We start from the raw sequence: 18,907 nt of genomic DNA on the forward strand, positions 1-18,907 counted from the left end.
GAATTAATTAAGGGTGGGAGGAGTTTGAAAAATGGTTTAAGAGCAGCTGTTTACGTAGCAAAATAAACCTCTCCACTATTTGCGTAGGTCTCGTAGATAAAAGGTGTATAAAGCTGAGGTATGAGAGACTCGGGAGTGGACAGCCGTAACCGAGAGAGCCCTGAGCTGCAAGTCTGAAGTCTGTGTAAGTTAAAAGGAAAACCCATGGAGCCCGAAGAATACCAGAGGAGAGGTGAGTGGCACAATGAGTCCTGCTCTAGGCATTTTCTCTCTTCTTTTCGTTCTCTGTGAGAAGCTGTGATTAGAAACAGTATGTCCCAGCATTATTTATTTATTCAATTTTCTATACACTTCTCCCTCCGTATTCACGGTTTCAACAATCGCGATTTTGAACACTTCCAGGTCATGGACCTGGGGGGCCGCCGCGGGAGCGGACTGCCGGGCACGATGGACCCCTGGTCTGACCCAGCAGAGGCAATGCTTATGTTCTTATGATTATTCACGGTTTTTAGCTTGCTGGCTCCTCCCCCCAAATTACATCAGCTTGCATAGAGACATTGCTGATTCCAAGCGTTCACAGAGAAAATTGCCGATTCTCGGCACTTTCTTCATTGTGGCCAAGCCAAGTCTCCCACTATGTTATTCGCGGTTTCACCCTATTCACGATGGTTTTTAATAGAAAACAGTGAATAACATATGAAAAAGTTATTTGCGGTTTTTCTATATTTGCGGTTCTGTTAATCCCCTATCACAGCGAATACGGAGGGAGAAGTGTACTGTTTTCCCAGGTGAGCTCAGAATAGTTTACGGGAATTGGTTCAGGTACTCAAGCATTTTTTTCCCCTGTCTGTCCCAGTTGTCTCATATTCTATCTAATATACCTGGGTCAGTGGGGGACCAATTGATCTGCCCAGGATGGTAAGGAGCAGTGTGGGTTTGAACCCCAAACCTCAGGATGCGGAGGCTGTAGCTCTAACCCCTGTGCCACACTCTCAGGTATAGTGTGTTAGAAGCTAGCGTGGCAAACATACCTCCTTTTTTTACAAAAACGCACTAGCAGTTTTAGTGCCGGCAGTGGTGGTAGCAGCTCCGATGCTCACAGGAATCCTATGAGAGTCTGTGCTGCCGTGGCCGGCGCTATATACGCTAGCGCGGCTTTAGAAAGAAGGGGGATAATTAATAAGACTACTGCTTGGTTTCAATAACAGGACTGGAGTTTATTGTTACCTGTTTTACAGGTGTAGGATGCAGTAGATGGTTGTGATTTAAGCATCCCAGGTCCACTGAAAAGACACTGTTTTATTTTATAGCCCGTGAACCTCAATCTTTGGGCTAGCCTAGAAAAATCATCCCTGAAAGGGAACAAAGGTAGATTCACTGTTCAGGAAAGAACTGGTACTAAACATCTTTCATGCACCGTGGGGGTCGATGCCATAAGCTCGAGTTAGAGTCATTGCGCTAAGGCTTAACATTTGGCTTCCTAACACAAGCACGACGCCAAAGTTTTGCCGCGCGATGTAATAAACAAACTGCATGCAAATAGTCCTGAGCAAAACTTGTGCCCCTGCCTGGGGGATCACACCAGCTACACGTGCACGCAGGTCTGTGCTTGTGGCAGCGAGAGTTTGATCGCAGGCCAGAGCAGAGAACAAATTGTGGCAGCGTCTGCATTTGCGCACATCTGAGTATGTATCAGAATGTTGTTCTCTACATATAATGTTTGTAATACCGATATTTATATGCAGGCTAGCACTCCGGCACATGTGCAGATAATTTATTTAATTAGTTTTCTATCATGTTTTCCCCAAAGAGCTCAGAACAGGTTACAGGTTAACATACATAATACACAATTAACAGGTTACAATTTACCATAGTTACCATACAAGTTTTTATCCTAACTCGATACGTACTAAGGATCTAATACCAATATATATAATATACAGTTTACAGGTTAAATTTGCCATAGTTACAGTTCAAGATGTTTCAATACAAATTTTATTTTAACGTGACACATACCGAGGATCTAGAACCAATATACATTTCTTTTTGATCCATCGGTTGTGGGAGTTAGGTGAAGAGGTATATTTTTATTGCTTTTCCTAAAGTTGAGGAGTCCTTCAAGGGATCTGATCCGGGAGCTCTGTGGATGCAGCACAGAATGTTGTCTGTAACTCCAAGTTCCATCACAGCCTTGAATAAAGGGCTTCAGGGCTTTTGTCGTGTGGTAACCACTATTGTGGCTTTGTTAAAGGGGGGAGATAAAAGACTTACAAAAATGTATTCCCAATACCAATTCTGCCATGAAGAGGATAGCATATTGGGGTACCATCCTGGTGCCCACAGCAATGGCACGATTTGCAAATAGATATCATTGTTAAAATGGAAATAGTTGTGAGAATGAATTTGATTAATGCTGTAATAGATTCCACTGAATATTGATGGTCCAGGGTAGATGTTTTTATGAATTTTTCACATGCAGTGATGTCATCTGCATGGGGAATGGGATGTTGCGGTATAGTGATTCTACATCCATTGTGACTAGTAGTGTCTGTTCCATGGACTAATTTGACCTGACCAGTTCAGACCTTTTGATGCATGTAGTATGTTCCTATTGCAGGACTGTCTCTATTTTTATGTTTCTTCCACAATAAATTTGATTACCAGGTGGTATAGTCATGTTACTTGCCTTTACTTTGCACTACTTTTATATTTTAAGGCAAGGTTCCTTTTGTTTCTTTGTTCTTGTAGAACAATAGGGTTTCAGGTGCTATTAACAGGTTAGACCTGGTGTAGTTCTTGGGTTTGAAGCACAAGTTGTTCTCTTTGCATACCTAGGGAAAGAAATGGTGGACTACATTTACAAGTACCTGAGTACTGTAAGAGAGAGGCGTGTGAACCCTGATGTACAACCTGGTTACATGAGACCACTTCTGCCAGATAATGCACCTCTGGAGTCGGAGAGCTGGGACAGCATCTTTAGAGATATTGAGGCGGTGATCATGCCTGGGGTAAGATCAAAAGCTCATTCGTTAACATTTAGGAACAAGATAATATCATGCGCTATTTATTTATTTTAATAATTTATATTCTGCATATACCTATACAAACTCAGATTTATTAGGAAGAACTGGAGTAGAAGAATACATGCAAACAAATACAAACTCCAGTGAAAAATGAGTCTAATGCCTTAATGTTTCCTTAAAGCTTCACCCTGATACTATGACTGCAAAGAGCACAGATTGAAGGCGGTACTAGTAGTACCCTGAAGAAACGGTTGTTAAGACCGTGTAACAGCGGGATCTGGATAGTCCCTACTGCCGCCCATACATACCCCCCACCCTTTCTCATGTCCCAACTAACTAATAAGATAACACACATAATTTTGGAACATACCCGCAGCTCAATTTATTAATCAACAATAGCAAATAAATTAATTTTGCATATATTAACATCATCAACACATTAAACATCAATTGAACAACATCAGCAAGCTCCTCCCAAGCTACCCAAAGTAAACATCAATATATTGCCCCCAACCCTGCCACAAACAGCCCAGCTTTATCGCCTCCCCCCGTGCCATCAATCACTCTACCTACCCAATCCTTTGCCAGCCTTTTGGCGCGAACCACACCTCCCTAACTTTTGCCTACTACCATCCCTCCCCTCTCCCAGCCTGCCTTGCGGGCGACACACGGGTCTCCCAGCCCCGTGTTACAATACGCCCGTCGAGACAGGCTCTCGGGCTACTCTAAACGATGGCCAACTTGCAATTGGGGCAATACAAAGACAAGAGCTGTTTCAAAAGAACCGGAGCATCATCATACAGAACTGGCATACATTGTTCAATTTTGGTTTGAAATCACTTCCTGAAACTGACAACTGCCTATTTAAACAATAGAGATGTCATTTCAACATTGAATGTAACTACATAACAAGGCCAGATGCCCATGAAACCGTATTCAATAGAATTGTGAAAGTCTTATTTGATATGTTAATTATGGGTCATTTTAGTGTAAATCATTTTTTTAATGTTGAACAACGCCAAACAGCACACAAAACAATCCCAAGCAGCCCCTTCCCCATCCCCCCCCTTTTGCAAAAATCAACAGAATCTAATCAAATGTCAGAAGGCTGGACTCTTATGCCTTCCAACTTATCCAGAAACCGGGCCCACCAGCCCAACCCCTTCCTAGACCCCCCCCCAAAAAAAAGTAAAACCAAGCACTCCTCCAGTCACACCATTCACTCCCCCACTAGACCCCGGGGAACCAAGACAAGAGTTAGAACCAAAAATAAGGCTGGTTAGAAGGAGTTCAGCACTAAGCTCCGAGCCCTAGGGGACAAGGCGTCCCAAGTCAACAGGAAGACCTTCTTCCATTTGAAAGAAAGGTGAGCATGGCACTGCTCCAAAAGCATTAAACCATGGAGATGGTTCCGCCAAGCCCAGAAAGCAGGTGTGGTCGGTTGCATCCAAACACTCAAAATAATTTTCTTGCCCAGGACAGCATCCCTTCGAAGCAACAGCCAATATCCTTTTGCAGCTATACGAAAAGATTCATATCTGTCTAACAGGAAACCTGCAGGTGACATCGGAATAGATTGCCCAAAAAGGTGCTCCAAAAATCAAAGAATAGCCCTCCAAAAAGCTTTAACTGTAGGGCAGGCCCAAAAGGCATGAAAAATGGAATTACTTCCTTAGCCACACTTCAGGCAGATCGGAGAAGGGACACCCCCTGGCTTATGGACCTGTTCCTGGGGAAAATAGGCTCAAAACACTGCTCTATATTGACATTCCCACAGTTCAGCACTGGGAGAAAGAGACGAAATACGATTAATAAGGGCAGAAAAATCCAAGGACTCGACAGGTATACCCAAATCCCTTACCCAACGACGACCCAAATCTTCATACCATTTACTAGAATAGAGAGACTGTAAAGCACCATGCAACGCAGAAACCAACAGACCCTTATCCTGAAATTGGTCAAAGAAGAGACAGAGTTTATGGCCCAAGCAGACCTGCAGGCCCGACAAAGCCAATGACTCCACATAATGTTGGATTTGTTTATACACGAAGAAGCCACCAATACCAGTGGAATTTAGCACAGGGAAAGAGGCCCAAGGCTTAAGGTGGCCCTTGGAGTCCAAAAGATTATCGAGGAGCAGCAAGCCATGCCCTGCCCAAACAGCGAACTGGAGATTATCCATGCCTGGAAGAAAGTGCAGATTACCCCGTATAGACAACTAATAAGAAACCCGGGTATCACCCCCCCCCAACAATTGAACCAACGTCCTCCAACAGTACCGCCAAGATCACAAGAGAAGACTGGACTGCAACAGCGGAGGGTAAGACACGAACAGGAAGTTGTAAGAGGGAAAAGAGGTTCCATGGATGAAAGAAGGAAGATTCAAAATCCCTCGAGAGATACTCATCACGACGCGAATACCAATTTCCCAAATAACGAAGTAGACACGTCGCATTGTATCTACCGAGATTGGGGAGGCCCAGGCCTCCGGAATTATGGGTCATTTTAATATTAACATACAAGGGACTGCTGAAAAGTTCTCAGCTAAGCCAACAAGAGAATGAAATGAAAAGTGTGGAATAAATAAGTTTCATTGCTCCACATCATTCTCTTCTTAGTTAGGCTGAGAACTTCTCAAGTGTACCCTCGTATTGTGATGTCATAATGCCTCATTCCACTAAGGCCTAAGAGCCAACCTCATCAGTGATGTCACAATGACTCAGTTTCCCTATACTTGTGCCCATTTACTAGATACATTTGCCTCATTGAAACGAAAAGTGTCAAAAGTGTGAAATAACTTGTAAAGTTTCATGGCTCCACATCATTCTCTTCTTGGTTGGGCTGAGAACTTATCAGTGGCCCCTCTTAAACTGAAGAAGGTTGTGGAGCTTAAATATTTATTCCTGGAATTAGAAATAATTTAAAATCTTTAAGGTAGGTCTAAGAATTAAGAAGTTACTAGACAAGGTTTCAAGATCTAGATCAAAATGGAGTGAAGACCTTCTGTAGGTCACTGAATAAAAGTGTTTGCTCATCATTTTGTCTTGTTGCTCTGCTTGATCTGGGACCTGCCAGTTAGGAAAAACAGTATAACAGGAATAAATAATAATAATATTAGCTTATCCTATGTTCATATTTCTGATGTAGGTTGTTCATTGGCAGAGCCCTCATATGCATGCCTATTTTCCTGCACTCACATCCTGGCCTTCCTTACTCGGTGACATGTTGGCTGATGCTATCAATTGCCTAGGATTTACATGGGTAGGTGGTCATTTCATCCTTTGATAATGCAGATTAATAGTCTATTGCAGTGGTTCCCAACCCTGTTCAGGAGGACCACCAGGCCAATTAGGTTTTCAGGCTAGCCCTAATGAATATGCATGGAGCAGATTTGCATGCCTATCACCTCCAATTGGCCTGGTGGTCCTGCAGGACAGGGTTGGGGACCACTGGTCTACAGAACAATGAATGTAAGTGTATGTGTAATGAGTTCTTTATTTACAGTCATATATTTGAAAGGCTCAGTCCATGTATAAAAATATATATGCAAATGAATGATCAGAATAATGTTGGTTTGCCCAAGGCTCACCAAAGTGTTTCTCCGATGCTGTGTCTTATGGGGAGAGGGGGGAGCAGTTCAGTAAATCAGGGCATAATGGGATAGATTTTGCAAAGGATGCAAAAAAATTAGATGCCAGAAATATGGGCATTAAGTACCAAGGGGCTGATTCTGTAGGCGGCACCTGTCACGGCAGGCACCTGCCAGTCGCCGACAGGCGGCACTTCCAGAATCGCAGCTTGATGGAACCCTAGGTGCCAGAAATGTAGGCCTATATTTCCGGTGCCTAGGGTCCATTCAGAATTGTGGTCAGTGGCGCATAGAGACACTGAAGTTCGGCACCACCCCTAACCTCGCTCACTTCTGGGCTTCGGCATCATGCACTGCTAGCCACCAGGGACCTAGGCGTTGGTCCCAGAGACTACATATGGTGCCAATTTTTTGTTGGTTTTAAATGACATGGTCAATTACTGTTTCGTAGCATCAATTATTTATTTATTCAGTTTTCTATGCCATTCTCTTAGGGGAGCTCAGAACGATTTATATAAGTTTATTCAGGCACTCAAGCATTTTTCCCTATCTGTCCCAGTGGGCTCACAATCTATCTAATGTACCTGGGGTTAAAGGGGGGATGAAGTGACTTGCCCACGGTCACAAGGAGCAATGTGGCTTTGAACCCTCAGGGTGCTGAGGCTGTAGCTTCAACCACTGCACCACTCTAGAAATCAAAATGAGCCAAGTAAAGGACAGTCAATCCATTGTGATGTCACTGATGTGGCTGGTTCTTAGGTATTGATGGAATGAGGTATTATGATGTCACAATAACGGCTCTGGTTATCAGAGGCTGAAGCTTTTCACATTATTTATTCATTCAATTTTCTATATTGTTCTCCCAGGGGAGCTCAGAACTGTTTACCTGAACTTATTCAGGTACTCAAGCATTTTTCCCTATCTGTCCCAGTGGGCTCACAATCTATCTAATGTACCTGGGGTTAATGGGGGGATGAAGTGACTTGCCCAGGATCACAAGGAGCAGCGTGGCTTTGAACCCTCAGTGGGCTGAAGCTATAGCTTTAACCACTGCGCCACACTCTCCCTTCCTAAATTAAATTAAAACAATTAAGTCAGGTGGTGGTAAGACAAAGCACCAAAATTCACCTAATTTAACAATTGCCCTGCTATACCTGTGCCATTTATGTGCCTATTTATGCAGAGTGTATTTTCTTGTGTATATGATGCCTCTTTGTATCAGCGCTTTTTATATTATTGTTGTTCCTGTTACCCGGTTGTACCCTTTCTAATAAAAATGATTACAAAAAAAAAAAAAAGTTAGTGCCAGTTGTGTCCCTGTTCTATAAAATGCATGGCCAAATTTGCAAGGCAGTCGCAAATGTGGGCACCCAAATTTTTAGAATCCGGGGGGAAATATGTCCAGAAACTTTAGCTTTAATAAATTTGTACTGAAATGTAGCAGAACATTCAGTTTGCTATGTGCAGTTAACATTTGACGAGCAGCCGTTAATTCCAAACAGATATGCTGTCTTGACTTATTCTCGTGTCCGTTTCATAAGGCCTCCAGCCCGGCTTGCACAGAATTGGAAATGAACGTAATGGACTGGTTGGCTAAAATGATGGGGCTCCCAGACCATTTCCTGCACCATTGTCCTAACAGCAACGGAGGAGGTGTACTACAGGTATAGCAGTTGGGGGGGGGGGGAGGGGAGGAGGGAGAATATCCAAAAAGCATGGATCGAGTGACCGAAGGAAGGTCATCCAAACAGTAAAGAAGGAAACGTCCATGACACAGCGAGGGTGAGAGGCACCCCTTAGCCCCAACTCCACAGGCTCCTTCCCTGCCCCCTCCTGCTGCGCATGCGCCCCCTTCCCTTCCCCTGTACCTCTTTAACGTTCCCGGTACAAGCAGCAGTGTCACCAACTTGCTGCCCGCGTTGGCTCTCCCTCTGATGTCACTTCCTAGGCGCAGGTCCAGGAAGTGACGTCGGAGGAAGAGCCGACTCTGGCACGACCGTAGGTTTGGGGTTGCTGCTCATGCCAGGAATGTTACAGAGGTACGGGGGAAGGGAAGCGGCGTACGCGTATGGCAGGGGAGGTGGGGAAGGAGTGAGGGGCGAATAGGAGGATAGTGCTGGCACCCTCACCAAGACGGCGTCTGGGGCGATCCGCCCCCCCCCCCCTACTATGCCACTGCATCCTATAGGTAGAGTGACTGAGGGAGGGGTATCCAGACAACAAAAAAGGAGGTGTCCTGTGGTTAGAGTGGTTGAAAGAGGGGCATCCAAAGAGCAAAAGAGCTGATATCCTATAGGTAGAATAGCTGAGGACGGGGTCTCCAATCAGCAAAGGAAGAAATGTCCTACAGGTAACATGGCAAAAGTAGGGGAATCCAGAGAGCAGAGGAGGGGATATAGGTAGAACGGGTGAAGAGCATTCAGACAGCAGAGGAGGAGATGACCGCACATGCACAGATGCCCTCTTCACAGGGTCCCGAGCTGGTAGCTTTTCAAAACCCGGACAAAGTGCCAGGTTTCGAAAAGCCATCCGGATGCCTGGACAGCCCTCTAAAAAGAGGACATGTCCGGGTAAATCTGTACGTCTGGTAACCCTATTTCAACAGGTACGCAGGGGCAGGGGATGGGTGTGTGCTTAAGCAGTGGGAAAGAGTGGAAGGGCGCATGGTGCAGTGATGCCGGGTGCCACCGTTCCATGCACCAACCTCCCTTGCCATGCCACTGCCTGGGGCAACGGAGGGATGAGCAGCATGCCCAGAGTCACAAGGAGCTGCAACAGGAATCAAACTCGTAAAATGTAATTGCAGAAATATTATCAAAGGAAAATATATCTAGTTGTACATGTCTAAGATGCCCCGCAATAAATAATGCATTATTCTCCCGCAGAGTACTGTTAGCGAATCAACACTGGTTGCTTTACTGGCTGCGAGAAAAAACAAAATCTTGGAAATGAAATCTGCCGAGCCTGATGCTGACGAGTCCTGGCTGAATTCACGCCTCGTTGCTTATGCTTCTGATCAGGTACATTTGTGCTCAGGGTGATTACATCGCCAGTCTGTGGCCTTTGGTTTGAAAAAGAAAGCAAAGAAATACATCACAGTTCAGATACCGTAAAATAAGTGCCTTAATTATGTACTGTATGTTGTGCCAGGAGTGGGCACAAGCCCTTTGGCTTTTCAGGATACTCACATTTCTAGAGCAGGGGCCCAGAACGGTTTTCCTGTTTCCCTTGAATGGGGAAAGCAAATTATGGCATTAGGAAGCCCTGTTATCACAGTCAATTTTGCATGCCTCATCTGTTAGACACTTAATCTCCTGCATCCTCTCCTCTCCTCCCTTTCCCCTCCCACCTCCTCTTCCCCCTCTTATCTCTCCCCTCCCTATCCCTCCTACCTATCCTCCTTCCCTCTCTCCTCTCTTTAAAGTCGCCTTGAGCCTGTATAGGTATGAGCAGGCACAAATAGAAGATTAGATTAGAGAGATGCTTTTGCAACCTTGGGATAAGATGATTTGTCAATGATTTCCTTGTAAATTTGTGGTGATTATCTCCTCTGGGGGAGGAGTAGCTGAATGTTTAGTGCAGCAGGCTTTGATCCTGGCAAACTACGTTCGACCCCCACCACAGCTCCTCATAATCCTGGGCAAATCACCCGATCCTCCATTGCTTCAGATACAAATAACAGATTGTGAGCCCACTAAGGACAGATAAATATCTGCATATATGCTCTTAATTTGCTTTTAAATCCCTAGCTTCTGAAATTTATTTGGTTCTCCTTTTACTTGTATATTTGAGGTCTGTGTAGCACTTTCTTCTGTCTTTCTTAAGATTATAATTCTATATTTCTTTTGGACAATATTTTTACTAAATGTGCTTTTCTTTATTAAGTGAAATGGTGTGGCAACCTTGTTAGTCCACTTTTAAAGATAGTGTTTATTTTTACACATTGAGTTTTACTAAACTGCAGAAGAGCTTCTTACCACAGGTTGGCGAGGTAAATGCTCCGATGCTCAAAGGAATTGAATGAGTGTCGGAGCATTTACCTCGCTGCCCCACGGCACGAAGCTCTTCCATAGTTTAGTAAAAGGAGCCCAAAAAGAAATAAAACAAAACAAAAAGAATCCAAACGATACCTTTTTGATTGGACTAACTGGAGCATGGTTAGATTAGCTTTCGAAGGCAATCCTTCTTCTTCAGATCAGAAAGTCCAATCAAAAAGGTATCGCTTGGATTCTTTTTTTTTCTACATAGTATCTTTATCAAGTGTATACTTTATTTTTTGGGAAATTCAAATTTAAAAGTAAAAAAGAATGACCTGACTGTACATGCAAAGTCTGCAGGCATTCCGGCCACCTAGTCCAAAGACCCAGCAAAACCCTGCTGAGAAATCTAAATAGTACAGCTTCGGCTGTCTTTTGCTTTTGGCACTGTGACTCACAAATCACATTTTGAAAACTAATTCCTTTCTAGGCACATTCTTCGGTAGAGAAAGCAGGTTTGATTGCTCTGGTGAAAATGAAGTTTCTGCCTGTGGATGAGAACTTCTCCCTTCGAGGTGAAACCCTAAAGAAAGCTATCGAGGAAGATCGAAAGCAGGGTCTGGTGCCTGTCTTTGTAAGCTCTCTCTCTCTCTCTTAAATGTTAGGACTTAATGTTAATAAGATCTAGGAAGGGTATACATAATGTGACCATACATCCCGTTTTGAATGGGACCGTCCTGTTTTAGATCCCCTGTCCCATCGTCCCCATGGACAGCTTCGGGACATTGAAATGTCCCGTTTTCCGAGAGAGCATCCCAAAGCGGTGCGTGGGGACAACGGGACAGGCAATCGTGGAGCCTGGGCTCTCTCCCTGCTTTCCCCGCTGCCGATGCAACAACAGCAACTGCACAATTCTGACATCGGAGAGGAAGTTCCGGGCCAGCCGGGCAGAGATTGGGGGCGGGGCTAGGGCAGGATTGGTGGCGAGACTGAAAATCAGTAGATATCCTGTTTTGATGAAAAAAACAAATGATCCCGTTAGGTATATATGTATCAAGCAACCTTTATGCTTTTGGAAAGTACAAGGAAAGACTTTTTTTAAAAAATTTCAGTATATTTTATTAAATTTTTTAGAAATATAACAATTACACCATAAAATAATTTTCATGAGAACAGTGGAACAATGTTATTAACAATAATAAAACATTGAGAGTGAGCCAAAACATAAACAGCAGGATATGTTTGAGCAATAGGTATGTATCACTACTACTACTACTTTTCACTTATATAGCACTGAAAGGCATGTGCAGCGCTGTACATTTTGACATTTATAGACAGTCCCTGCTCAGAAGAGCTTACAATCTAACTTGGATAGACAGACATGACATATAGGGTTGGGGATGCAGAACCCAAGGTGAGAGGAGTTAGGAGTCAAAAGCACTCTCAAAGAGGTGGGCTTTTAACTGGGCCTTGAATACTGCCAAAGATGGAGCCCGCCGTAAGGATTCGGCAGCTTGTTCCAAGCATTCGGCGCAGCAAGGTAGAAGGGATGGAGTCTGAAGTTAGCAGTTGAAGAGAAGGGCACAGATAGGAGGAACTTACTAGCTGAGCAGGGAGGGGGGGCATAGGGGGAGATAAGTAAGAGAGATACTGAGGGGCATTTGTAGGTCAGTAAGATGAGCTTGAATCGTATTCAGAAACGGATGGGAAGCCAGTGATGTGACTTTAGGAGAAGGGTAACGTGAGTAAAGCAGCTCTCCCGGAATATGAGTAGTGCAGCTGAATTGTGGATGGATTGGAGAGGAGTGAGATGGATAAGTAGAAGGCCTGTGAGTAGTAAGTTGCAGTAGTCTACACACGAGATGATGAGGGCATGGATAAGTGTTTTGGTAGTGTGCTCAGAGAAGAAGGGTCAGATTTTGGTAATATTATCACTATGTAAATAAAGCCATAAATTGTCTAAATATAGAGACAGTATATAAAACATTGGAGTGTCAATATAGGATGGGATAGACTAAAACCTGGATAGTCAAGGAAAGACATTTTCATGTTTAAGAACTCGTATCAGGGGTGACTTTTTTTTTTTTTTTTTGTATGTGGTTATATCCACTAGATGGCCCCAGCCAGCAAAAAAATGACATGTAGAAATTGCAACACTTTTAAACACTCGGCAGGACAAGCAAATGTGGTAGATGATTTAACTTGGTAAGAAATATGGCGTGGTCTTCCTAAGGGCACAGCACCCCTCCTCCTCTCTGCCCCTCCCATGCTCCTCTCCTTGCCGTGTGCAGACACCCCTTGCCTTCCCCGGTGTGAGGTTGCTGCCCGTGTCGGCATTAGCGCTCTCTCTTGACATCACTTCTGGGACCTGCACCTGGGAAGTGACTTCAAAGGGCAAACCGACACCGACGTGGGCATGCTGCTCATGCCAGAGAAGTTAAAAAGGTACGAGAGAGGGCGGGGGAGGGGCACCGTCACCCTGGGCGCTGCCCACCCTAACTACGCCACTGACTGAGGGGCCTGTTAACTAGACTGCTTCAAAGTTTTGCACTCACCACGCTTTAACTGCAAAACTTACTGTGTGATACAGTAAGTGCAAAGGCTGAGCAGTAACTCTTGAGGGTGTTTTCAGTACATTCCTCTGCAGAAGTGGCCTGTTAAGATTTTCCACAATTAGCGGGGAATTTTTATAACGGGGTGGGCATTGGTATAAGTACATTAGGGTTGTCCAGAAAAAAGTAAAATTGGAGAAACTTTACTAATTGAAGTTTTTCCCTTTAATTTGTATACAGCTCTATGCTTGCTCACAAAATATTTTTGTACAATTTTTTTTTTTTAGGCCCACCTTGCAAATACATACTATACAAGTTATGTGGATATTTGCAGAAGAGTGCTTAGGTGCTATACCCACATTTATGCAAATAACTGTATACATACACATGCATTGCCTCCATTATATGCAAATAGATCTCATGCATATTCGTTGAGGAAATGCTGAAAACCCGACTGAATTGTGGCCCTCGTTCCCCACCCCTGGACTAGGGCAGATCTACACAGAACTCCTAATTATTGCCAATTCAGTGCTTGTTAATTTCAATAATTGATTGTTAGTGTCTAATATAGTTGTTTATGGGCAGATCTGGAATCCACGCTCATATCTGGGTGATCTATACAATATCTGGGCGTCACTGCACATGTGACAGTGCAGAGTAAGTATTGTGTACTAACTGCAATGTGCAGTTGACATCCACCCTCCACTAATAATCTTCTTCCTAATATGGGGTGCCGCTTATTTATTTATTTACCAACCAACCCTCTTTTTACTAAACCACGATAGCGGTTATTAGTGCAAGAAGCCGCACTGAATGCTCCGTGCTGCTCCAGATGCTCATAGAAACTCTATAATAATAATAATTTTATTTTTATATACCGCCAAAGCCATAGTAGTTCGAGGCGGTTTACATCAAGAAGAGCTGGACAGTCAGCGAAAAAAATAACAATGAAGTCTTTGGTTATATAAAGTCACAATGTAGGGATATCGAGTACATAGGTTTATGAGTTCTTGGTTACAAATCGGTTAAACGGCGTCAGGAGCAGCATGGAGCATTCAGCACAGCTCCCTGTGCTAATAATCGCTATCATGGTTTAGTAAAAAGGGGGGTTAGTTTTATATCCTGTCCTCCCAGAAAACTTAGAACAGGGTTACAAGTAAATGTACAAAATGCAGGATTCTAATACTACTACTACTATTTATTATTTCTATAGCTGTACATTCTAACACACAATAGACAGTGCCTGCAGTTATTTGATCGTGGCTTGTTTTAGAATGATTGATTGTTTTTATGTTGTTGTTTTTGGTTTGTACATGTTTTAAATTATGAGTGTCTTTTGTAACTCGCATAAAATTGTAGGATATAGCTAGTAAGAAATTTTTTAATAAATTAATTAAACAGATTGGAGGGAGTACGGTTACTTGCTGGGGATGTAACGGAACATATATTAGGGTAACTATTCAGTCTCCATACAAATAGAGAATGACAAGGAGACCAATTTTTCCTTGTCCCCGCAGGAACTCATTTTTCCGTCCTAGCGAGTTCTTTTCCTGTCCCTGACCCATTCCTGCAACCTCTGTCCTCATCTGCACAGGCCTCAAAGACTTTAAAATCATAAATGTTCGGGGTCACGTGATGCTGTGAGCTGAACGGCTGCTAGTTCGTTCGGCTCCAGAGCCCTGCGCCTCGCATCGCTGCAATTTAAGCACCGGAACGAACAATTTATAACCCCCTTGCCGGCGGAATTAGCGCCCTTTCTATGGACAGGTTTTTGGCGCATTCACCTGCTCCGATGACGACCAAATCAACTAAAAAAGACCGGGAGAAGGTGCGGACCGGAGAGAACAAGATGGCGGCCGCGCCTCGTGCGGAGGCTCCGGCGGCCACCTTTTCGCCAGAAATGTTGTCGGAGCTACAGCGGGTGATCCTGCAGGCGCTGGGGCCGCATATGGAAACAATTTCATCTAAATTAACAAAGATGGAATCTCTCCTCGAAGACCATGCCAAGCGCGTCACGGAATTGGAGACGCGGGTTTCGGCGGTGGAGGACGGAGCCCTAGCGCTGGACACGACTGTGACCACGTTGACGACTCAACTCCGTGTCTGCCAAGACAAACTTGAGGATTTAGAGAACAGGTCTCGCCGTGGCAACTTGAGATTTATAGGACTACCTGAGACTATTGCTGATTCTGTACTCCTCTCGGTGGTGGAATCCTGGTTAGCCAGTGAACTACCAATGCCTGCATCCTTAGGCCCTGCCAGATTTGAGCGGGTACATCGTGTGGGCCCTCGGGCTGGCACTGACCAGAGACCTAGAGTGGTCATTGGCAAACTACACAACTACAGACATAAAGTGGAGCTGCTGCGTGCATTCAGAGCTAAAAAAGAATCTCTGACCTACGACTCCTCTTCTGTGCGAGTAGCCCAGGACTATTCTGCTGCACTCACTGAAAGGCGTAAAGTTTTTCATCCTCTCTGTTCTAAACTGGTGGAGCAAAAAAGGAGGTTTATGTTTCTTTATCCTGCAGTCCTGAAAATTCATCAAAATGGAAAATGGCATGTATTTGACTCTGCTGACTTGGCGGGAGAGTATATAAACCGTTCTGAATCTAATGCAGGGGAAGCTTGAGCATATATCATTGAGTTTATTGTTCGGCTGGTAATGGGGGTTTACCATACTGTAATACAAGTTCACTGTTGTTAGTTCAATTATTTTGAAATTCTTTGCGGGGGCAGGGCTCTGACAGCCTCCGAGATGTGACCAGCTTTTCCAGGGCCTGGAGGTTTTTGGGAAAGCGACGGAACTAGGTGGGGGGGGACTGGGGGAGGAGCAGATGGGGTTGGGAAGAGGGCGGGGGGTGGGCGGGGAGGGGAGGGGGGGAATGGTTTAGGGGGGTTGGGACGAGTGTCATACTTCTGTATAATCCTGTCCAGTGCAGTTTCTGTGCTTTTTCTGAGTCAAACTACATCTCCTACATTACTGGTATGCTGGCTGTTTAGTTTTCCTCGGTATGGCTGGGAGTCAGGGGAAACCTGTACGTGTTATAGGGCAATGTACTTTTCTTTGACCTACTCATGACTCCATCCACATTTCGTATCTTATCTTGGAATGTTTGTGGGATCACCTCCCCTGTGAAGCGTAGTAAGATTCTGCAACGCCTTCAACATCATAAAGCTGATTTAGCATGTCTTCAGGAGACCAGACTTTCGGACTCTGAACATGCTAAGCTATTGAGAGGTTGGGTGGGCCAGATTTTTTATACTTCCTCCTCCAATAAGAAAGCTGGAGTGGTGCTGCTGGTAAGAAAGGGATTTCCGGGGAAAATTGAACAACTTTACAAGGACGTCTCGGGGAGGACCTTGTTTTGTAGGGTAACTATGTCTGGGTCTACCTTTAACTTGCTAATGCTCTATGCTCCCAACCACTATGACCATTCCTTTTTTGCCAATTTGGCGAGGATAGGAGTGCGTGATCCTACTAATCCTTTGCTATTATTGGGGGATTTTAACCAGGTGCTAGACCCCACAATGGATAGAACAGGCCCGGGACCTTCCCAATCCGGTGGCCCTACCAAGGGAATCCCATATTTGTGTGACATCTTAGATCTTATTGATTCCTGGCGTGTACTGCACCCTACAGAACGGGACTATACGCACCAGTCTCGAGCGCATCACACGTTTTCCCGTATAGATTACATTTTGACCTCGACGGCATATTTACCTAGGCTCGGAGCTTCCGAGGTGGGTCCCCTTTCTGTGTCTGATCACTGTCCTATCTGGATTGACGTATTACATGGCACAGATTCCTTGCCTGGAGGATCTTGGAGGTTTCCCTCCTATTTATTTAAGAACTTGAATTTTCAACAATATCTTACTCAGAAATGGGATGATTATTTGTCCTTTAATTCTCAGCATCAGGACAGACCATTGTTGTTCTGGGAGGCGGCGAAGTCAGTTCTTAGGGGGGACATTATCTCTTATGTCAGTGCACATAGATACCGTATCTCCCGGGGAGTTTTGCACTTAGAGCGGGAATATCAACGTTGTAAGCGTGCTCATATTGCACGCCCTTCCTCGCAGACGCAAGAAGCCATGACGTCCGCACAGGCTGCTTTGAACACTCTATTGCATGAACGTACCCAGCATTACTTTCACTATTGTCGGTTTAAATTTTACAGATTTGGGAATAGGGCGGGACGTCTGTTGGCCAATTTGACTAAACCATATCGTTCTAACCGTCATATTTCCCGAATATTACTTAGTTCGGGGAAGGAATTAACCAACACCCCTGACATTGTGGAAGGTTTTTTACAGCATTATAGAGCCTTTTATACCGCTAGGGATGGTCAGGGAGGACCTGAGGTGGAGGATTATTTGCTGGATGCAGGGGTTCCTAGATTGTCCTCCCCTGATCGATTATTTTTGAATCATCCCATTCAGGGTAAAGAACTACAGGCAGCGGTAAAGCAGCTTAAGGGAGGCACGTCGCCTGGTCCTGATGGGTTTTCCCCAGAGTTTTATAAACTTCTTTTTCCCGCCCTTTGTGGTCCACTGGAGGCATACTATAATGCAGCTCTGGAGGGTGGATCCTTTCCCTTAGGGGCAAACCAGGCATATATCACCTTAATTCCTAAACCGGGTAAATTAGACACGGACGTGGAATCCTATCGCCCTATCTCATTAATTAATGTGGACATCAAAATATTGGATAAAATATTGGCTAATCGACTTTCAACTCTGTTGCCGAAATTGATAGTACCTGAACAAGTGGGTTTTGTACGAAATCGTCATTCAGTCCTTAATGTTCGTAGATTGCTTACTGCCTTACAACGTATGAGGGACTCTGGTGCTCATGGGATACTGGTGGGCTTAGATGCAGCTAAGGCTTTTGACCAGGTCAACTGGAAGTACTTGTTTAGTGTGCTGACTTACATGGGTTTTACTGGGTGGTTCTATAATATGCTTCAATTGCTTTATAAAGATCCCACCGCTTGTATTTTGGTCAATGGTACTAGATCTCCAGTATTTCATATTGAGCGTGGAACACGTCAGGGCAGCCCGCTTTCCCCACTGCTTTTCTTATTATATCTGGACCCCTTATTGCGTACAATACTCTGTGATGATATCCTACAGGGCATGCCAGAGGGGGATTCTCAACTACGGGTATTGGCTTATGCAGATGACCTCTTATTAACATTAGGATCCCCTGCAGCCTCTCTTTCTAGGGCGCTGGAACTGTTAGATGAATTTAGTATGTACTCAGGTATGCAGTTGAATAGATCAAAATCAATGGTACTGCCCCTATCCATGGAGGTGCAGACGCAGTGGAGGGGTGACTTTCCATTGGTTTGGGCGACGGGCCATCTTACCTACCTGGGTATTGTTATTTCCTCTGATCCGTCTCAACTGTATTCTCTTAACATAGACCCTCTGGTACTTACAACGATTCAGAAATTAGAGAATTGGAGGGTCTATCCACTTTCTTTAATGGGTAAAATAGCATTGTATAACATGGTGCTTGTACCGCAGTGGCTTTATATATTTCAAATGATACCTGCATTGCTTTCTGCTCGCCATGACAAATTGCTGGGGAAATGTTTACAAAGGTATTTGTGGAATGGGAAGAGGGCTCGGTTATCTCTGTCTCATTTGGCACGCCCTCGGGACCGGGGAGGTTTTGGTCTCCGTAATCTTCGGTTGCTGTCTCGGGCGTGTCAGATGAGACATTTGAATGACTGGTTTAGGGGTACTGGACATTTCTCAGCC

General features: G+C 44.4%; 1 protein-coding gene across 1 annotated transcript in view; it reads left to right on the forward strand.

Moving 5' to 3' along the window:
• The first annotated feature begins 204 nt into the window (after positions 1-204).
• The window catches only part of HDC (histidine decarboxylase), a 31,892-nt gene continuing 13,189 nt past the window's right edge, over positions 205-18,907 (forward strand). The window contains exons 1-6 of the mRNA XM_033921133.1: positions 205-232; positions 2,836-3,008; positions 6,171-6,284; positions 8,154-8,276; positions 9,498-9,632; positions 11,080-11,223. Coding sequence (XP_033777024.1) covers positions 205-232; positions 2,836-3,008; positions 6,171-6,284; positions 8,154-8,276; positions 9,498-9,632; positions 11,080-11,223 — 717 coding nt within the window. The remainder of the gene's footprint in view (positions 233-2,835; positions 3,009-6,170; positions 6,285-8,153; positions 8,277-9,497; positions 9,633-11,079; positions 11,224-18,907) is intronic.

This window comes from Geotrypetes seraphini, chromosome 14 (genome assembly GCF_902459505.1).
Source record: "Geotrypetes seraphini chromosome 14, aGeoSer1.1, whole genome shotgun sequence".
Taxonomy (NCBI): domain Eukaryota; kingdom Metazoa; phylum Chordata; class Amphibia; order Gymnophiona; family Dermophiidae; genus Geotrypetes; species Geotrypetes seraphini.